Source organism: Dryobates pubescens, chromosome 5 (genome assembly GCF_014839835.1).
Source record: "Dryobates pubescens isolate bDryPub1 chromosome 5, bDryPub1.pri, whole genome shotgun sequence".
In the NCBI taxonomy this organism is placed as follows: Eukaryota; Metazoa; Chordata; class Aves; order Piciformes; family Picidae; genus Dryobates; species Dryobates pubescens.
Genome location: NC_071616.1, coordinates 35,345,687 through 35,366,159, shown reverse-complemented (window position 1 = coordinate 35,366,159; position 20,473 = coordinate 35,345,687). Strand labels below are relative to the sequence as shown.

The 20,473-nt window shown below is 41.2% G+C and overlaps 1 protein-coding gene across 1 annotated transcript in view; it reads right to left on the bottom strand.

The window, feature by feature from the left end:
• Positions 1 to 4,917: 4,917 nt before the first annotated feature.
• SPTLC2 (serine palmitoyltransferase long chain base subunit 2) overlaps positions 4,918 to 20,473 on the bottom strand; it is a 73,779-nt gene continuing 58,223 nt past the window's right edge. Inside the window, exons 10-12 of the mRNA XM_054161988.1 lie at positions 12,500 to 12,635; positions 10,306 to 10,435; positions 4,918 to 5,227 (exon numbers count right to left, since the gene is read on the bottom strand). Coding sequence (XP_054017963.1) covers positions 5,108 to 5,227; positions 10,306 to 10,435; positions 12,500 to 12,635 — 386 coding nt within the window. The 3' untranslated portion in view covers positions 4,918 to 5,107. The remainder of the gene's footprint in view (positions 5,228 to 10,305; positions 10,436 to 12,499; positions 12,636 to 20,473) is intronic.

The window sequence follows — 20,473 nt, the reverse complement described above, 5'->3', positions numbered from 1 at the left end:
GCAGTCATCATCTTCACCCAGCCCCTTTTGGGTGTGTAAACACAACAGCTTCAATGTCTGCACCAAATGCTTCTCTTAGTGAAAGATAAAGCACAATACTTCACACAAACACTTCATGGTTGTGGTCTAGCTTCACATCCAAATCCTTGGACAGGTGAACAACTGCAAGGCTGGGGACATTTACAGGAATACAAGCTATCACAATGGCATCTGAGTTGGTTTTGGTTTTGTTTCTTTATCTTTTCTTCCTTTCAAAACCACATTCAAGTTACACAGGTTGAATGACTGGTGCTCTTCCTAAACAGTGGGCCAATGCCACTTGGGTTCCAGGTCCAGCACCAAAGCCTGCAATACATCTGCTGAGAGGTCACACTAGGCATTGGTAAATAGCTCAGTGCTTCACTATCAGTAGAACAGATCACAGGTACCTCATTATCTCTGTGCAGAAAGTGCCACCCACACAGATCCCAGCATGCTTGACACTTTCACAGGCTGAGTATAAACTGTAAAAAGAATATAGTCTAAGCTGTATGTATAAACTGTACACATTTTGACTGGGCACTGTGTATTGGGATAAATCTTCACAAGTTTCCTTCTCTGGGACGCAGCAAGGGAGCTCATGCATAGCACATCAGATCCAGTGCTGCAAGATGTTCTCTGAAATGGAGAGCTCGTGCTCATGCTTTCCTCCAACCTCTCCTATGATCTGCCTGAATGGATAACCTGGCTTCTGGATGAGCAAACAACTGTAAGCCAAACACTTTTCAGAAGTAAAGAAATTAGAATTTGCACAAAAGGAGAGAAATTATTTACTTGATGTGGAAAAGGTTTTGAGGGATGTCCCTTTGGGCACTGGAAGCTGCAGTCCTGTCTTAGGGATGCTCACTCAAGTACACAAGAGAGATCCCTATATATAGCTGAGAGGAAGTGACGACTGACTGCCCCCTTTTCTCCATCTCTGCTCTATCAGTCCTTCAACCACACAGCACAGGATTTCAAGGACTCACTTTCCTCTTCCCTGCTCTGTGTGAAGATGCAGCTCTGACAGTGGATATCACTCCCACACTCTTAGAGGAAACAGCAAGAGAAGGATGAATGATGCAATTCCTTCACTGAACAACTTCATCACAGTAAGATGTTTGGGCAATTCACTCCTGAGTTTTTGCCTAAAGCAGAAGTATATTACACCAGTAGCATAAGAATCAGAGCAGCTCTTTTTAAGGAGGGAAAAAACCCACAGAAACTAAACAAAGGGTTAAATATACCATATACACAGATAATATACAAAAGTTTGTCTCTTGTGTAAAAAAAACCCCACCCCACCAAACAAAACAAGCAACCAAACCAAACAAAAACAAACTCAAAATCCCCCAACCGACAAAACCAAAAGTTTTGAGTATTTTGACATGAAAAACCCCTTTGGTGTCTTCTCTGCTCAAGAACTAAAGAAAAATTAAGAATCAGGCTCCTTAAGACAAAGGTCTCCATGGGAAGGCCAGTTTCTAACAAGAAGCAGATCTCTCACTCTTTGCTGATGCTTAGTAATAGGAGCTTCTCAGTTTTCTCAAGTGTAAAAGAATATGGCCATCAGCCTTGAAAACTACAATGGTTCTAAACTCTTCATTCTGCTCAGCAGAGGCAAAATTTTGCTTGCTAAGTTCTTCACAGAGCTACTGGTACGGTAACTATTGTATATTTATGAGTAAGTTTGGCCTGTGTACAGTACAGGGCAAAATCTTTTGTTCAAAAGCAGCCTTCATTTTCTTTTGAATTTTGCATCTCTTAAGAAATACCAGGAGTCATTTTCAATTAGAATGTCTCAGAAAAGTTGGCAGGGACTGGAGTCTATTTCTAAAGCAGCTTTTCTTCCTTTGTGATCTTTCAAGTTTGGTTCTTTCATTCACTTCTGCTGCCAGGACAAAAGAGACACACATTTCTGTCTAGTACATAAATATCAAAGTAGCAATCCATCCTACACATGCTACAGGTTTGCCTAGCACAAATCAGTACTGGGTTGCTCGTTCAGTTGTGGGAGCAGAGTATTTTACAGATGATGTGAAAAAAACATTCCTGGCTTTCAAGCTCAGTGCATTACTGACTTAAAAGTGAAAAATCTTGGACTTGTAATTTCCTTTTTTTTCCAGAAGTGGCTTCAACAGGTACCAGACTTTGGCAGAAGAGCTGCCCTTGAATAAAAGACCTCCAGGGTCTGGGGAGGGGACTGGGGGTGGGGGGGTGGGGGAGTGAAGTTGCTTCCCAAAAAGGATGTGGGAGGGCTGAAATGTAACCAAGCCGTTTGCAAACGCTGCTAACTGCCTGAATGATTTCTGAAATGTCTTTGCAACCCAGAACTGGAAGTCATAGGCAAAAAGATACTAAATGGCAGATTAACACAAACACCATTTCCTGAACAAGTGCGACTGGAATCCCAACGGGGACCAGTAATTTTCAAACATTGACCATTTCAGAAGTGTTACACAGAAGTTATCTGAATTACTGACATGTCATCCAGTTTTTCTCCCTTCTAAAGACAAGCTGGCCTAAAGATGAATCCCAGAAACAAGATTAAGACTCGAGACTTGCAGAACCTACGATAACCCACTTCTAAACTTAACACATCACGCTTTTCAAGCTAACTTGAATACACAGCAGACACAAGCACATGGTGTATCTGGGATTGCTCACAACAGTCCCCTACTGACCCATGCCTACGCCTCCAAGTTGGCCAGTTTTGTCTGATCTTAAACAGTTTTGTGATCAAGTCTCCAGAGCTGGAGACAGGGCTTCCTGCACTAACCTCTTCTTGTTCCATACTACAATCCATAATGAAAAGAAAAAAAGAGGAAAAAAAAGAAAGGAAAAAGAGGCAGTAATTCTTTGAGGCAAAGCCTCTTGGAAGTCACAAAGCAGGTCATCTGGTGGAATGTTAGAGCTAGTCCTGGGCAGAACGCAGGTGAGAAAGCAAGCTCATGTAGTTGCAGTTTACTCACTCTGTGGCTGAACAAATGAGACTACTTCATAGCTAGGTAAAGTTGCACGTACAGGTCATGGACTTCTCAGACTGTGCTCCAGAAGGTGAGCAAATCAGCATTGGTGGACTAAGAAACAGTTATCTGGACCCATTGTGAAACAGTTTTAGTTCTTCTCATCTAATCAAAGTTTTGAAATGCAATGGTAAAAATCTGAACTCCTGTTTTGAAGTTCCATTACATTAAAGTGGAACAAGATCTATAAATACATGAAGATAGATATTCCATAAATGCCAATTCTGCTTTAAATCACCAGTTGTACATGCAGAATTGTTTGGCTTTAGTGACCAAAGTGCTTCTTCATTGTTAACTGCAGAATGAACATGACAGAACTTGTCTTTTTTTTTCCTGTAGCACCAGGCAAACAGCTTTGAGCTGTGCTCAGACTTAGAAAACTCCAGTCACCTGCAAAGAGCATCACGCTGCCCAACAAAACTTATCAGTGTTAAAGCAGAAACCCTATGTGTCCAGGATATAAAATACAGAAACAAACAATACTGCAACAGACTCCTGTTAGGACCTTTTTGGTACCTCTTCAACAATCCATCCCACTTCCTGAAAGAATGCAAAAGGCAATGACTAAGCAGCAGAGCACCTCTAAAGTGTGCTAGAGCAAAGATGTCCATTTCAAATCTCGACCAGAGCAAGACAGTGTGGAACTTGCAAATAAGGATTCCAAAAAGCAGCTGGCTCAGTGACTGTTAATTGGATCTCAGTAACAGAAATGCAAAACACCAAAGTTCTCAAACTAAATGCAATTGTGAGGACATTCTCTCTTCAGAAAAGGTCTACACAGGCATGCAGCTGCCAACTGACTTTGATGAATAGCCAAAATGTAATGCATGCTACAAGATCCAAGCTGTCTATGCTCTTTGGGTAAAAGCCTTGTGCAGCAAGGCCAGTGAAGAACATCTCATATATGACAAGAAACAGTGAATTAGCATGGCCAAGGGTAGCAATCAGTCTTTCACAGATCTGCATGAAATAAGTGGTTCTGGCAATAGTCATCCATTGTATAGGCCTGCTATGGTTTTCTTAATCCAAAGAGCACTCTTCAGGAACTTAGCATGGTTTTGTAATGATTCTAAAGCAAGAAAAACGAACCTGCAGATGGGGTTAACGTGCATTGCCCTCTATCTTGTTTTCTTTTCTTAAACAGAAATATGTCAGGAGGAAGACAAAACACAACTCATTAAAAAAAAAAACAAAAAACCAACAAATGAAACAAACAAAAAAACCCCAACCAAACCCCCCTCTACATCACTTTCCCTATTATCAAGAGGACAATGAGTGTCAAAACCAGGAGACAATCCACTATCCATACTGAGAAGGAAAAGAGGCTGGAGTTCCAGAAGTCATCCTGTCTGTGGCTTACAAAACTAAATAAATGTTTGGGAACAATGATCCTGTCAGTGACATGTCAACAACACATTTATTTTTAAAAAAGGCTAAATTCAAGTTTTAAACACAAATAACTGCAAGAGGAAAAAAAAACAAACAATAAAACAAAGAACCCCAAAAAACCACCAACAAAACCAGCTTTGGTTGATTATCCATCTTGTTAAATATGTCAAAGTTAGCAATCAACAGCTTCTCTAGAAGTCTCCAAGAACAGACAGGTCAGCTCACTCCTTACTAGGAAGGTCAGACACCTAGCAGTGACACTGGAAATGCTGCCATGCCAGCGTCACACATGCTCACAACATCTCAGCCAGCATTTGGGAGGCTCATGGTGCATACAAAGTCTGATCTGATCAGCCACAGCCAGTGTGGGTTGCTGTGAACTCACTGAGACAAATAAATAAAAAAGCAACAAGAGACAAAAAAAATATATAAGCCAAGCACCTCTAGGGCCAGACCCTGAAGACACAGGAATCAAAGCTTTTTTTTTCTCTTTCCTCTCCTCTTCTCCTTATTTACAAAATGCCATTTAGAGCTGATGTGGCCACTTCAGTATCGTGAGGAAATGTCTTTTACGCTAAGCAGTCACAAGTGTGTTGTTCATGGACGCTGTTGGCCTGTATGCCACGGAGTGTTCCACAGGGTGTGTCCATCCCACCAAGGCACATGGAGGGAGTTCAGTCTTCTGTTTCTTCATATGTTGTCTCATCAAATGGCCGGTCCAAGAGAGGTACCAAACGGTGACGGGAATATTTCAGTTGCAAAAGGTCCCCAACTTCATTGATTTCTTTTAAAGCCTGAGAGAGAGACCACAGTAGATCAGCAGAAGAGACACATGCAAGCAATTTATCAGCACATCTTCCTTTTCACATGGCTGCAGTCTGCTGAGAGACATTTTACTTAAGTGAGGTGGGGTTGTGCTAGAAGTCTGTAGCTTCAGAGGCGCATAGGATGTAATTTGATTTTAGCATTTAGAAGTCTCAAGACCAAGGGAGCAGCACTGGTCACTCAATGGAGAGTGGCTCTGCACTCATCTGACTACTGCAGTTCCAAGGTGGGATCATAATATCCAGCAATACTAACTCAAATTTCACAGTCATCCCCCAAAACTCATGACTGTTCACAGACAGGAAAAAACCAAGAGCAATGTTCCTCCCATTCTGGAGGTAACAGAGCTGAAAAGGAAAAAATGACTCCTCTTAGTGAATCATTCAGAATGAAACCAACCTGTGTGTTAGTGTACCTGTTAGTATACCATCTCTGACATACTCTCTTTTGTGAGATTGCAAGATAGTGAAAAGCAAACTGCAACACTGTGTGAAGTATTTGTTATGTCTCCATTTGGTTAATTTGCATTGTCCATATACAACTAGAGATGTTAACCACATTGTTAACAACATTGCATAGGAGATTCTTTCCAGCTAATCCAAGGAATGAAAAAAAAAAAAAAAGGTTATTCTGGGTAGGATCTCAAGCATTTTCTCTCTAGAAAACAAGTCCCATTGAATGAGGGTACCACAAAACAACACTCACACAGCTGGTGGCCCAGAACAAGCTAGGAAAACCTTTCACCACTGACCTGAATACAAATGTTATGAAGTTTACCAGAGAACAAACATCTGCTAATGTAAGAAATGAGTAAAGTCCCAGCTCAGTTAATCATACTTTCTTTATGTTGCAATCTCTTTGATAAGACACTGGTTCACAACAGGGTTTGCTAAAAGCCAAACCCTAAACTTCATCTCTCTACAGAACACTCCTGGAGCAAGGTACAAAATAAATCAGTTGCTGCAGATAATTCTGCAACAGTACATTGCAGGCTAATTATCCAGGCAAGTGACAAAGAAATGAATTCAGAAGATGACTTCCAAGTCCAATGGGATTTTTGAACTCAAAGGTTGAGTTAAAAAAATTGCCATTCTGCACTCCCTTGAACTGTAAATTTATTCAGATAGACACATTCAGAAATTCCTCCAGCATGCAACTAACGCAGCATTAATGCTCCAATTTTAACATGTTCTGGGTCAAATGCCTGTCTCTTGAGAATAGCTGGCAGACAGGGGTTAATATCCCTACATGCTTTTCCTTCCTGGAGGGATAGTTCAAGTTTTTGTTTCTTTAAACAACATCCCCTCATGCTTGCTCACGCTTGTTATATCTGGCAGCGAAAACCTCTGCGTTCTAAAATGTAGGGGGAGCAACAAAGCCAAGCTGGACCTCGGTAAACCAAAACCAAAACAAACCCCCAAACCAAACAAAACCCAAAACAACCAACAAAACCCCCAAAAGAAAAGCGTGGGCACAGTTTGCCAGAGCTTTAAGTAAAGATCCCATATGGAAACAATTTAAGGTTGAGTTTCTGTTGAAAGAGTCTTAACTGTTATTCTTGAATGCAGATTTAGGATTTTATTAATTTAAAACAAAAAGGACCATGTGACCAGCAAAGACTACAAAGGAAATGGCATTGGTGAACTCTGACTTCAGGAGAGTGTAATATATTTTTCATCACTGAAAAGAAAGTACTAGCCCACAGGGATGCAGGTTATGAGGGACTTCACTCTGATCCTGAGCCAAATATTTTCAGGCAAGGAAGTTCTATTTACATAAAACGGTTAAAATTGTAACTGAGAACTGTTCCTCATCATGTGGGTTGATTTAATAAGAACAAGGAATCATTACAAGTATCAGCATTTACAACACAAGCTTCTCTTCCTTGTGGCCAAACCTGGCTGGACTTTGTTTAGAAGAAAATGCCGTAACAGCCTTAGTTATTGCACAAGGATGAGCCACCAAGTTTTCCTCACTGTCACTGACTTGAAGAAGCTTTCTGCCAGCTCTCTGCAAGTCTGTTCATTCCAGTTCCTTTTCCTGGTGGATATTGTTGCTACAGTTCAGCAGAGGGATCAGATCTTAGGGCTGCTTTAATGATTAGCTGCTTGAAATCAATCCCCTTTCACTGCATCACAAGAAAACATGACACAAAGTCACTGACAGAAAGACTGGCTCCTTATTAACTCCTTTTTCCAGTGTTCTGGGTTCAGAGTATGCAGCTGTTTTGAAGCCTAAAGTGGATTAAAGTAACTTGGAACAAAGCCTCCACATACTGAGCTAAATTGGGATTTCTTCATTCGCTTCAAAATTCACACCTCATTTTGCCCTGGATTAATTTACTTAGGCAGACAAGCCCTAATATATTAAATAAGCATTTCCTCAATTTAGGGCATTCAGCACCTACAGAAGTCCTCCAGAAATGAATCTTTAGGAGTTAAATGCACAAAGCTTGAAACATTGTCTGGAAAGCAGAAAGACTTGTAAGCAAATTGACAGGAAAAGAGCTTTTTTTCCAGCAGAGTAGTAAAAGTTACAGATTGGTTTTGGAAGAGACTAAGTACAGTAGTTATATAGACTCTGCAAAAGCAGCTTGTTATGGGAAGGACTCCAGTTAGTCACTAAGAAAAAAGACCAAGAACCTAACCAACAGTGAGACTGCATAACTGCTCAGGTCATGCCAACTCACCATGTTTGCATGGTTTCAGTTGCAGCTCAGTTTGCAGCAGTGTGAATTCACAGACTTCAGTTTTCTCTCTTCTCCTTCCTTCTGTCTCCTGCCCATTTGTATCCCCATGTCCACCTGGCCAGATTCTACTGCTCCCTCATGTCAATGCACTCAGCTCTATTACTGTGCTCTGAGTCAACTCTATGATACTATTCATTTTACACTGACAGGAAAGGAAGGAGAGGGCCTTCTCCATAGTTTCAGAATTTTTATTTGGAACAGAAACAACTGAATTAAGAAAGTTAGAGGAAGAGCAGCAGGACGAGTAGCTGAGAAGGAACTCCCGAAGCAGTTTGCTGTTGGAGTGTCAGGGAAGAATCACTCAGGTTTTACAAGGCAAAACCAACTCAGTAGCATCAAGTACAATGCCACAGACATGTGGCAGGCTGCATAACTGATAGAGAACAAGATGAACTATACATCAAACTGCACACCCCACTGCCCTACTGTTTTCCCTAACCAAATTGAAATAAAAGAGAGCAAACTTCAGCTGCTGATTTGAAAGTTCTGTGGCAGTGAAATGTGAAAAGTCTGAAGTGTCACCACCTGATCATATGTGGACACTGGGCAGGATTTCACCTTCATAACTACTCCAAATTAGCTTCTTGCCCACAAAATGTCTGAAAATAGTTTCAAGTTGTTTTTTTTCCCCATTACCTCCCCAAGGTTCAAGGTAAGGTTTCTCAACCTGCAGTTCCTCAGACTGTATTTCTTGCCCTTCTTGAAGTTAGTGGTGATATTTGCTTTCTTCCAATATTCAGGAACCTCCCCTGATCATCATAACCTTCCAAAGATGATACTCGAGAGTGGTCTTGCAGGGACAGCCAGCTCCCTCAATGTTTATGTGTGCAGCCCATGAGGTCCCATGGACTTCTGTATGTTCAGTTTGTTTAAATATTTCCTCATCAGACACTTCATACCAAGGGTAAGTCTTCATTGCTCCATATTTTCCCACTGACCTCACGGGCCCAGGATTTCTGAAGGCAAGCCTCATCAGGAAAGACTGAGGTAACAAAGACACTAGCGTACCCTGTACTCTCGTGTGTCCTTTATCACCTGATCCCTGTGCCATTCATCAGCACCCCCACATTTTCTCTGTTCATCCTTTTGCTACTGATACCCCCATAAAAGCCCTGCCTGCTGCTTTTCATGTCTTTTGACAGATTCAGGTGCTGGTGGACTTTGGCTTTCCTGCCCCCATTCCTGTATGTTTTGTCTCTGTTACTCCTGTGTCACTTGCTCCTGCTTGCACCTCTTATATGCTTCCATTTTATGCTTTTGTTGTCTTGTCCATCAGTGCAAGTTTCCCACTACATCTGCTTTCCTGTAAGACAGGGTGGATTATTCTTCAGGGAGAAATAACTAAAACCAACAGCTGCCTTGGACACCTCCTCTCTTCAGGGTCATAGCCTATGGGATTCCTTCAAGCAGGTCTCTGAACAGGACAATCTGTTATTCTGAAGCCCAAGGTTGTGACTCAATCTAGCTTAGATTCTGAGTGGGCAACAAAAATACAACAGAAAACTTTGAAAGGGCCTAAGGCAGCCCATGTCTGTGTCCATCAAAGAAGATTATTCAGAAGACTCAAAAATGCATGTAGTTACCACACTAAACTGTAACAAGGAGAGGCAGGCTTATTCATATAATCGCCATTCAGATGAATTAGTCAGAGAGTAATTCCCATAATTAATTTTTAAGGCAGCATATCATAAATGGCCTCCTTAGAGGGACCCTCCATTCCTGCTGGAACATGCTTAGGGCAGGCAGGAGTCAGTAAGGCATTGCACATGGCACAAACTCATTTAGGACAGGATTATTTAAGACGTAAGTGCTCTGAAGCTGTAAACAAGAACTGGAATAGTAATCTTCAGAATAAGAATTCTCACTGGTAATCACATGCTGAGGTTTGCACTTGCTCTTGAGAAGATTACAGATTTTTGGAGGTACTCAGGTGTTTGTTGGGTGTTTCTTTTGGGATTCTCTGTGTGTGTGTGTTAAACTTCTATTCAGCAGAAGTTTTTCCTTCTAACATTCTGTGGAAGGTGGAGCCTCTTTAAGAGCAGAGAAAGCATTGTCTCAAAGGAATGAGACTCTCACACATAATTAAAACAGGAAAAGAAAGTTACTCTAGGCAGCCATTCTGCATTGTTGAAGCAAGGAAAGAGAGAGAGTCATTGCCAGCTTTACTACACAAAGCTTTGAATACTAGGTTCAACTAGTTTGTGTACCAAACATTGAACCGGTCCACAAAAACCAGACAATCGTTGTATCTGTTTGTAGAAGGCATGAGCAAAAAGGAAGACAAGATGAGACACTTACTGTATCAAGCATCTCTTTGGTGTGAGCTGCAGACAAACAGAACCTGGCTCTGGACTCGATGATGGGGGTGGCAGGGAAGCCCACAACCACAACACCGATGTTCCGCTTCAGCATCTCACGCCCAAATGCGCTGCCAGAGAGAACAAGAGAGACTGTCAGGATGCTATTAGTGGAGGCAAAGCAGCAACAGCACTAAGGTCTCAGTATGTTAACCCAGAGAGGCCTTTTCTGAAGCAAGCCTGTAAGACCACCATTTGGGGCTTCCAGTACCTTTTTTTCAGAGGCAGAGCACCTGTTCACAAAAGGCTTTTAAAAAATTCAGTCCCAAGGTGGTCCTGCTCAAAAGGTTTCATTGAATTAAGTTCTAACAAAGCTGAAAGATTGTACGTGGCAGAGGCTACTCTTTTAGCAGGCTGTTTCTGGATGGATTTGTAACCTAAGCTTGCAAACCTTGTTGATAGGAAATGGAGATTTTTGGCTCAGAAGTCTGACTACACAAGGAATCCCCCATGCTGCAATGCCCCAAACTAGATGCTTCTGCAGCTTCAAGATGATTTGTTTTCACCAATTTAATTCCGAGTACATCATGGTGTCACAGAACGTACTGCTTGTAAAGTGCCTACCATGGGAACCACTGAATTGCCACAGTAAATTGAGATCATCTAATCTGATGCAAAATATTTTTGAGGAGGTTGCAAAACCCTCATAAACCAGTCATACAGTATCTTCAACAAAACAAATTCTTATGGGGATTAAATGAATTAGTGTCTGTGACATGCCTCGAGAGGCACGAAACTCTACCACCTTTCATTGATGGTGGTACAATTGAGTGTTTCTACAGGCCACAGGAAATGGTTAAACCTTTTTGAATTGACCTTCCCTTGAGAAGTAGCAAGGAACTTAAGAGATTTACAAGGATGTATAGAAAGACCATCCTTTTACTAGGTTTCTAAATTTTCTGCCTTTCATTTCTGCTGCAACTATCTGTCTTATGCATAGGTGTATTCTGATACACTTCATTTTGTATCCTTTCACTAATCCCAAACTATTGTAAAGGCAGACTAAAAGAGACAAAGAAAGAATGAAGTAGACTCTGTGTAGATCCTGAGAGCCAACTCTCATCAGAGCTCTGGGTTCTTGTTTTTTTAAATTAAGTTACTGGCCCAACTGCTCAGCTATTAAATATTTCCATGAGCACTTCCAGGGAAAAGATTGTGCTGACTGGTAGAGCAGCTGGGCAGTAGAAACAGTATGCCTCTGTGTGCTGGATGGTGCAAACTGCAGACTCTACAACACCCATAAAGGTTACAGACCTTTTAAATTTGGTTGAACTGAGAAAGGTGGAGAAGACTATATATAGCTTCATGCAGAGTGCCAGGAGATGTTTGTTCCCTCACAGAACCACAGTGCTTAACCAGACTGAAGCCTAAGTGAGCCAGAAGAGCACCAGAGATGCGTGATACGGCTTTAAACGAAGCTCTGCTTTCCAAATTTAAAAGTGTTGGTTGAGCACTGCAATATACACAGACACTGAAAAGCAGCTATCAAAGCCAAGTTGTCCTTGAAATCAGGCTTTTGTTTATGTTGCAAAAATTTTTTATATATACATTGTATTCTGCTGGCAGAATTTTAGCCTTAATTATCCACACAGCAGCCCACAGGCATTTACAAATCTAAGTATTTACAATAACAGTATCTCAGCTATTAAATCCAGACCTCTTGAAAAACTGGGGATTCATCAAATACAGGTTTTTGTGACCCACCATGTCTTGCCCCTTGCCTTCCTCCCCCACCCCCCTGCCTTAATTTTCAGATTCCATCTATGGAAATGCTGGCTGCTTTTGATCCAGGAGCAGTTGAAAGAATCCTCCAGTGACTTTTAATGTTCATTTCCATTCAATTTTGGCTTCCTTTTAGCACATATATACACTCTACATATAAATAAATTAGAAAATCCTCCCCAAACTTCAACTTTTACAACTACATGCCATGTTTTAAAACTGCTTCCCTGAAGTCTTTCTTACTGAGGCTGAAATCCTCAGTTTTCTCCAGACTGCTTATAGGAAGTTTCCATGTAACGATCATAAAAGCAAACAATCAAATCAGTCTTCTCTTATGTTTAGAGAAGTCTTAGTATTCTTGCTCCATCCCAGTTTTAAAGGAAACAGATGAGAATCTATCCTGTTAAACCTACCCAATTTTTGCTGGCATGTACAGCATCAGAGGCACAACAGGAGAATCTTCATTTCCATAGATGATAAAACCCATCTCTTTCAGTCGTCTCCTGAAATACCTTGTGTTCTCTGCTAGCTGCTGTACACGTGCCTTACCTAGAAAAGAAATGAAGGTAAGACCATGAACCCAATAGTCATTAAGCCACATGAGTAACTGCAACACAAGGCCTCTAGTTAAAGTAGAAACTACGAAATGTACTGCTTGTGCTTATGGAAGTGTTAAAATTAAACACAAACTAGAATTCAGAGTCTCTTCTCCCTCGTGCAGTCAAGATTAATCACTCATCTTCTGACAAGGCTGTAGCTGAACAGATTAAGACAGACACAGCCATCAAGTCCAAGTAATCCCCTAGTTTCTCCATAAGAGGTTTTGATTCAAGAGGTACCTGACTAACCAAGAAAGTCATCTGCTTTTAAATAAGATTCAGAATTCCCTAGTAGCTGCATCCTGCTTAACAGATTGAGCACTGTACCATCGATAAGACTGTAATAAGCAACATTTATAATTACTTGTCTCTAGTCCACAGAGTATATTTCTGGTTAATCAATTACCCAAAACTGCCTTCACCAGGTGAATGATTCATATACTGAAGCATTAAATCTACAGCAGTGCAAGTCTATGCCACATTAGTGAAGCAGGCTGCTAGATACTAATCATCTTCCTTTGAATGTGTAGATAACAAAGGGATCAGCCAGAAGTAACGCCAGGTCTCAAAGAAACATCCAACATCCACACAGCTGTGCTCCAGGCCACAACAAATGTAATTTTAAGAACCTATATACTTTTTGTAGCCAAGAATATTGGGCACTCCACTCACAACCATGCAATCAAAAGGAAAAATCCCATCAAAGGCAAAGCGTGAGAAAAACGGATGAAACCTGTTAAGTTTGCAAAACTTGGTCTATCATTAGTGGGTAACAGCTGGTATTTTTAACAGCAATCATTGCTTTTTAAGACATCTTTTCTCTTCCATTAACAGCATTATTTCTTCATCTTTTCTCCCACAGAGTTTCTGCAGAAGCTTAATTCCTCTTCCTTCAAAAGCAGTAAGATTTCAGTAAACCACAAAGGCATCCTGTGCTTATGAAACTTGTTTATAAATTGGCTCTGATCAGGCCACCTAATGGAGGCCTAGGTTTCTCTTATCTTTTTGGTTATTTTACATACCCCAGACTGCAAAGTGAAGGTCAAAAAAACCAACCCAAAACCACCAAAACAAAGAAACCCAGCAAAAGGCCTACTGCAAGGTACTACAGAAGGTGGGTCAAAACCCACTACTCGCATTTTTAACCTTGAGACAATCAAACAACCCACAAGTGTCCACAGAAGTCTATATGCAGTATGAAAGAGCTACCTTAGTACCTCTTGAGGAAGATACATCTGCATGTGTCCTATGCAGAAATACACAACTTCTGGTAACACTTCAAGTCAGTGATATACAAACCCATCAAAATACAAAAGACTTCACCACTGAGAGAAGAGTAAGACAACATAAACGGCTGGCTACAATTGCTGTGATCAGCCCTCTCCCACAACCAGGCGTGCAGCTTCTCCCATACATACATTCTCTCCATGCTCCCAGAAAGTAGGAAAGTTTACAATGCTTCAAGCAGAAGGAACTTCAGCACCTTTATAGTCTTCCCCTCTATACATTCACATCCTTTTTCAAGTTGTTGGGAGCCTTCCAGGCTAAAGACCAACCTTAATTTGTATTTGGCAACTACTTCACAGTCTTCCTTAGACTCTTTCCCATAACAAGAGTTTATGATTCTAGATTTGTCCTTATAGATTGAAGAGTGTTTTGAGATGTAAACAAGTTTCATGTGCAAATCTTCTAGTCCTCTGCAGACATAATCACCTACTACAGCAACTTGCAGCCTTCATTTGTGGGTCTCAAAGGCCTGTCAGCTTTTACTTCGCTCCAGAACCATCAGTCAACATAATGAAATGACTACCTTTCTAAAAACTTGTTACCACAGCTACATCACTACCACAAGCTTGAAAATATATTCAGTGGTGTCTTCTCATTACCCACCACAGGTCATTACTATCTTCTGAAGAGAACTGTAGTTGTGGTCAAGCTAAGCACCAGGAATTGAACCAGAACTGAGTGCAGGTTCTTTATCCTCTGCTTTCCTTTCTCCCTGTATCCTATGCAACTACTCTCCTCTTCCACTATAAAATCCTGCACTTAAACAGTCACATGGTAATTGAGTAGGGTTTGCAATATTACACAAGCAGCATACCCACAATGTTCTGCTTTGTTAATATGCCCTGGTTCAGCCTCACTGGTACACACTAGCTGTGTGCATGCTAACTGGCTGTTAACTGCTACCACAGTTTTATCATGTTTTCTGGGACCACAAACCAAGCAGTGTCTGGAGACAGCAGTGACGAGGTAACACGGCTAATCCCACTTGTACCCAAACAGTACTTGAGGATTCAGTCAGAACCTCAAAATCCCTTCTCAGTCCAAACACATTCTGAACTTCAGAGCTTTGTCCACATCTGGTCAACTGTAGGCCTAGAAAGACTGCTGGGACTGCATCAGTCTTCAGCAGTTGGCTTTGTTGGCAGTACGAAGATTCATTTTTAAGACCATGCAAAAAAAAGGCTGGCTCAGACACCACCCTACCAATTGTTCTCACATAGAGTTGTGCAATGATTCTGGTAACATCCTTTCATCTAGGAAACTGGAATGTGATGACCTTTAGGGAGGGAATGAAAGGGAGAAGAAAGAGAGAATTACTGGAACTGAGTTCTTCAAAAGGCTAGAAAACTAGAACGCCTTATCAAAGTAACTGATCTGAAGTCCCTTATGGGGCCTGTAAATGACTTCAACTAGCTACTGACACAGCTACACTGGAATTAGAGGATTAACTAATAACTTTGCCTTTGCTTTTATACCCTTTTGCAAGTTTGCTGCAGTCATAAGATTGCTCTTGCAATGCAGCAAAACACCAAAACACTTACGTGCTTCCATCAACTTCGGCATCATTTAGTCTAAAGTCCACAGGTATACCCTAAAGAGCAAGCTGCCATTGTATCAGAAGTAAAGGTCACATGTCACCTAAAGGGGAGAAACTTTTACCACTCTCAACTCAGAGCTGTACAGACTCAACAGAGAAAAGGGAGGGAAGAGGAAAAAAAAAATGCAACAATTGCCTATAGTTGGATAGCTAAGATGAGCTGGATATTTACAGCTAACAGTTTGAGAAGAGGAACATACATTTACTTGACAGAACCTGATACTAATCCAGGATAACAGGCAGTCACTTTGAATTGGCATTGCTCATTTTCATACTGGCATTTGTTTTACTGTACACCTTAAGTGCAACAGATGCTACAGAGTTGCAGCCTTCCTATCCTAGGTGCTAATAATCATCTGTGAACTCCCAGACAAGCAGTGGCTTTGCTGAGGAAGTCACCCGGAGATCCTCTCAAACCTTTGCTCCAAGGCATTGCCCGCAATTGTTACCTATTCCACATGGTCAAGAAAGCCAGATATGTACTTTTGCATTTACAAACCTTAAGCAAGTTCACTCTAGACTTACCAGAGCAGACAAGTCAGGCTTTACAGCCTGCTTTTTCTGCAGCAGCAGAGTTCACTACCAATGGCTGACTGACTAGTATTCGTACCATTCTTCCCATACTTAACACATACCTTCCAATACAAACAGCAAACTTCTGACCACTTCTAAACAGGCTTCACAAGATGGTGTTTCGAGATTTGTGCTGAGGGAGAGTTTCTCTCTTCTAACATTTTACCATATGGCATATCAAGTCTTGCAAATATGTAAGGCAAGCAATATTCTTTACAAAATACAGCTAGCATTTCCCTGAAAGAAAACACCAGAAAAAGTATCCCAACACCCTAAAGAAAGCACTCTGACATGAATCTAAAGGTACAGGAGACACATGCCTAGGAGACACAAACCTAGTGGCAACAAAGTGAGCATCTCTGCCAGGACAGGTTCCCACAGGCTAAAATGATACTTTATCATTCGTGAAGGCCTCTGCTTTAGAGACCATTATTGCTCAGAAAGACAGAAGTGAAAACATTACACAGGAGATATTTGAACACATTTCTTCTGTAAGCAGAAGTTAAGTTGGTGCTTACCATAGTTATCTGCAGGATAAAAAGTGGGCTGCACATTCCACCAGACCAGATCTAGACTCTGCCTGCAATGGGTTTATCAATGAGGCACATAAACAGAGAAACTCACCTGTGTTTAGTGCCACTGCTCTTTACCATTGCGAAGCAAACATCACAAAAGTTCATGCTTAAGCTAACAGCCCAAATAATGCAAAGGTTCTCAGACAATCCTTACTTGCAAAAGGCAGTTTAACAAAAACCCAGGAATTGCTCAGCAATTCAACATTTTTACAAGGCTAGGCTAAACTCAAGAAATAAAACCACCACCAAAACAGCACACCAAAAAAAAACCCAAACCAAAAGCCAAAGAACCAGGTAATTCTTAGACTTAAGATTTGCTTAACTTTTCTAATTTTCTGTTAACAAAAAAAATCTCTACAAAGAATAAAGAAGCCCTAGAATTTGTGGAAGTTACTGTGGTAGTTTTAGGCTGTGCCCAGAAAATTTTCCACAGATCTTGAGCAAGACGTGGTAGAATATAAACACATTACCACTGGATGTAAAAAGGAAAATATCATGATAAGGTCTAAATATCCCATTGGCCTGGTATCTAAATAACAGTTAGTTGGGTAAACTAACTATTTCTCTGTTCAGTTTTCTTCACTCTGTCAGATAGTAGCTGGTGCTTCTGCTAGCTTGCTGACCTTGGCTGCATGCATTTGTTGTGGTTAAGTACTAACAAGCGACTCTCTGTTCCTCTCTCTTTCACTGTGTACAGGGGAAGAAGGGAGCAGGCAGGGGGATGCTGCTGGTAACCCCCTGGTTTTGTCCAGGGGTGTTCTTGTGTTGTATATGTATGTAAATACTGTATATTTTGTACATACTCATTGCATTCCATATTCTAGATTGTAGTGTGCTTGCAAATACAGCTTCATTTGCTTTCAGCTGAGCTGGTCTGGCAATTTTATGTCGGGGGGTAATTTCAACCCACCACAGTTACTCTGTCACAAAGATCTAATATATTTAACCTTCTTGTCATCTGTTAAGGCTGATGAATAAACTATCATGGATGGCATTAGACTCAAAAGAAAATTTCCTTCAACCAGGGTGTATTTGGTTTTCCCCCCCCTCTTGTGATCTCGAGGCAGTAATTGGAGAGCAATCACAAATCTGTCCTCCCAAACAAAGCAACACTTCATCAGCAAGGCTTCTTGAGAAATAAAAGGCATGTTGCATCGTACACAGACTACTGCCCGACACTGAACTCCAGAGGGGCAAACCAACTTCAGATGGGCAGAAAAGCACAAGCAGGATTTTATCTGCTTGTCACACTAGGGATCACTGTCACCTGCATCTACAACAGATACTTGATGCTGTATGTTTACAGTTTTAATTCATTCTTATAAGGACTTCAAAGCAACATAGGAGGAAACATCTTTAAAAGTGGTTCCTGAGCAGTGAAATGGTGTGGATTAGCTGCAATATAGTTCTTGTTGGACAACAAATACTAGTTCACATGACACTGCTATGATGAAGCTATTATATATTCTTTTATTAACTAACCTTCTAGCTATTTAACACAGTTTTAACCTTCCAGTCTTAATTTAATCTCTCCTTTTGTTGTTGCCAACACAGACAAAGGGTAAACAGCAGTTTCTTGCCTTTTTCTTCCACACAAGTTGAAGGCTAACATCTTTGAATGATTAAATGAAAATTTGAGAATAAATGAAAACTCTTGACATGAGTAGATTGCTATTCAGTACATGAAGAATCATTCCACTTGCGATACATATTTTTTACCACAATTATTCAGTTCCTCAACAACAGCTCAGGCTGTAACATAAGCAGGAACAGGGAAGTCATTCTGCCCTGTACTCAGCACTGGTTAGGCCACACTTTGAGTCCTGTGTCCAGTTCTGGGCTCCTCAGTTTAAGAAGGATATTGAGACACTTGAACGTGTCCAGAGAAGGGCAACAAGGCTGGGGAGGGGTTTGGAGCACAGCCCTGTGAGGAGAGGCTGAGGGAGCTGATTAGCCTGGAGAGAAGGAGGCTCAGGGGAGACCTTATTGCTCTCTACAACTACCTGAAGGGTGGTTGTAGCCAGGTGGGGGTTGGTCTCTTCTCCCAGGCAACCAGCACCAGAACAAGAGGACACAGTCTCAAGCTGTGCCAAGGGGAGGTTTAGGCTGGAGGTGAGGAGAAAGTTCTTCACAGAAAGAGTAATTTGCCATTGGAATGTGCTGCCCAGGGAGGTGGTGGAGTCACCATCCCTGGAGGTGTTCAAAAAGGGATTGGACGTGGAACTTGAAGCCATGGTTCAGTGCGTGATAGGTTGGACTTGATGATCTCTGAGGTCTTTTCCAACCTTACTGATTCTATAATTCTATAATGGAATGACCTCAGTTCCAGTTTTCATTACATGATCAACTAAATTAAAACATTTACCAGCAGAGATTTCTAAGAGTTCTGTGAGAACTTGTGAAGATGTACTCTGACAACAGCACACTGCCCCTGATAAGACTCAGTACATATCTAACAAGAAATAGGTCTTGTTAAGAAGATTGACTGGAGCATATTAAAGACATCTTTTAACTCACTACAAAAAGTAAAGAGAATTAGGGCAAGTCAATCTTAATATCAGATCCATAAGGCACGTTTGAGATGAAAACACTCAATTAATTCTTTGCACAAAAGTTACTTTCACTCTTTAATGTAATTTGTTTCAAATTGTTTTTCAAGTTTGTCCCATCTTTCAAACTGTTGCCAGTTCAGAGGTGGTGGAGGTGAAAAGCACATGTACCATCCTTAATTCATGGCAGAAGCATTTATCTTCCTATAGCTTATTTGAGTCAATAAAGGGATTTACCTGGCAGCAAGCTTACAGGCTGACTGATGCTAGCATGACCTCAGCAGGAACACTTTGCTAGGAGAGCTATCAGTTTTATAGGATGGCTTACCTGGGCAGGTTTCTTGTCCTCTTCTCTCCTGACAAACACAACCTAGGGAACCTAACAAACCTTTTCCTTTTCTTACACAAAAGCATTCCCAAGACTAAACACTTTTCCATCTTTCTTAGAATAAAAAAGAAGCGTGAACAAAAACTACAGCTAACCCAAAAGAAGTTACTTGGGCACTGTAAGTGCTTGTGCAGATTATGGTAGATTTGTGTACATGGGTACGGGCACACCTACATGCAGAAGGACATCAAAGCAGCAGCCTGCTTTTTGAGAACATGGTGCTGAAAGGCATTCTATAACCTAAGCAGTAATGTTTATTGATTGTTGCTGGCTGCTAATGTTAAAACTGAGCCTCCATATTCTTGTGTGGCACAAAAAGAGCTTGTGGAAAGGGCGTGTTCTGTAGCATTCACCATGGTTCCCAAATGGCACCACCAAGCTGCAGCCCGGTTTTATGACCAACCTTGATCACATAGGCTTACTGAGGTGTTCAAGAGGGGATTGGATGTGGCACTCTGTGCCATGGTCTAGTCATGAGGTCTTGGGTGATAGGTTGGACTTGATGATCTTTGAGGTCTCTTCCAACCTTGGTGATTCTGTGATACTGTCTAAATGCATCCTACATGGAAATAACATGGACCAGGCCGCAACGTTTGCTTTTCTGAGAGCATCAGCATCAATGACTGTGGGGATAAGCCACTATTTCACTAGCATGGATAGAGCTTTTTTTCTCCATATGCCTTGCTCTCAAACTGGTCAAACAGTAGAAAGTAAGTGAAAATTTCTTTGCATTTTTGGACATTTGGGAGAGTTTAAATAGAAGTAAACTGGTGATGAAAACTTGGCTACATTTATCATTCTCTAGAATTTTGTTTCTGC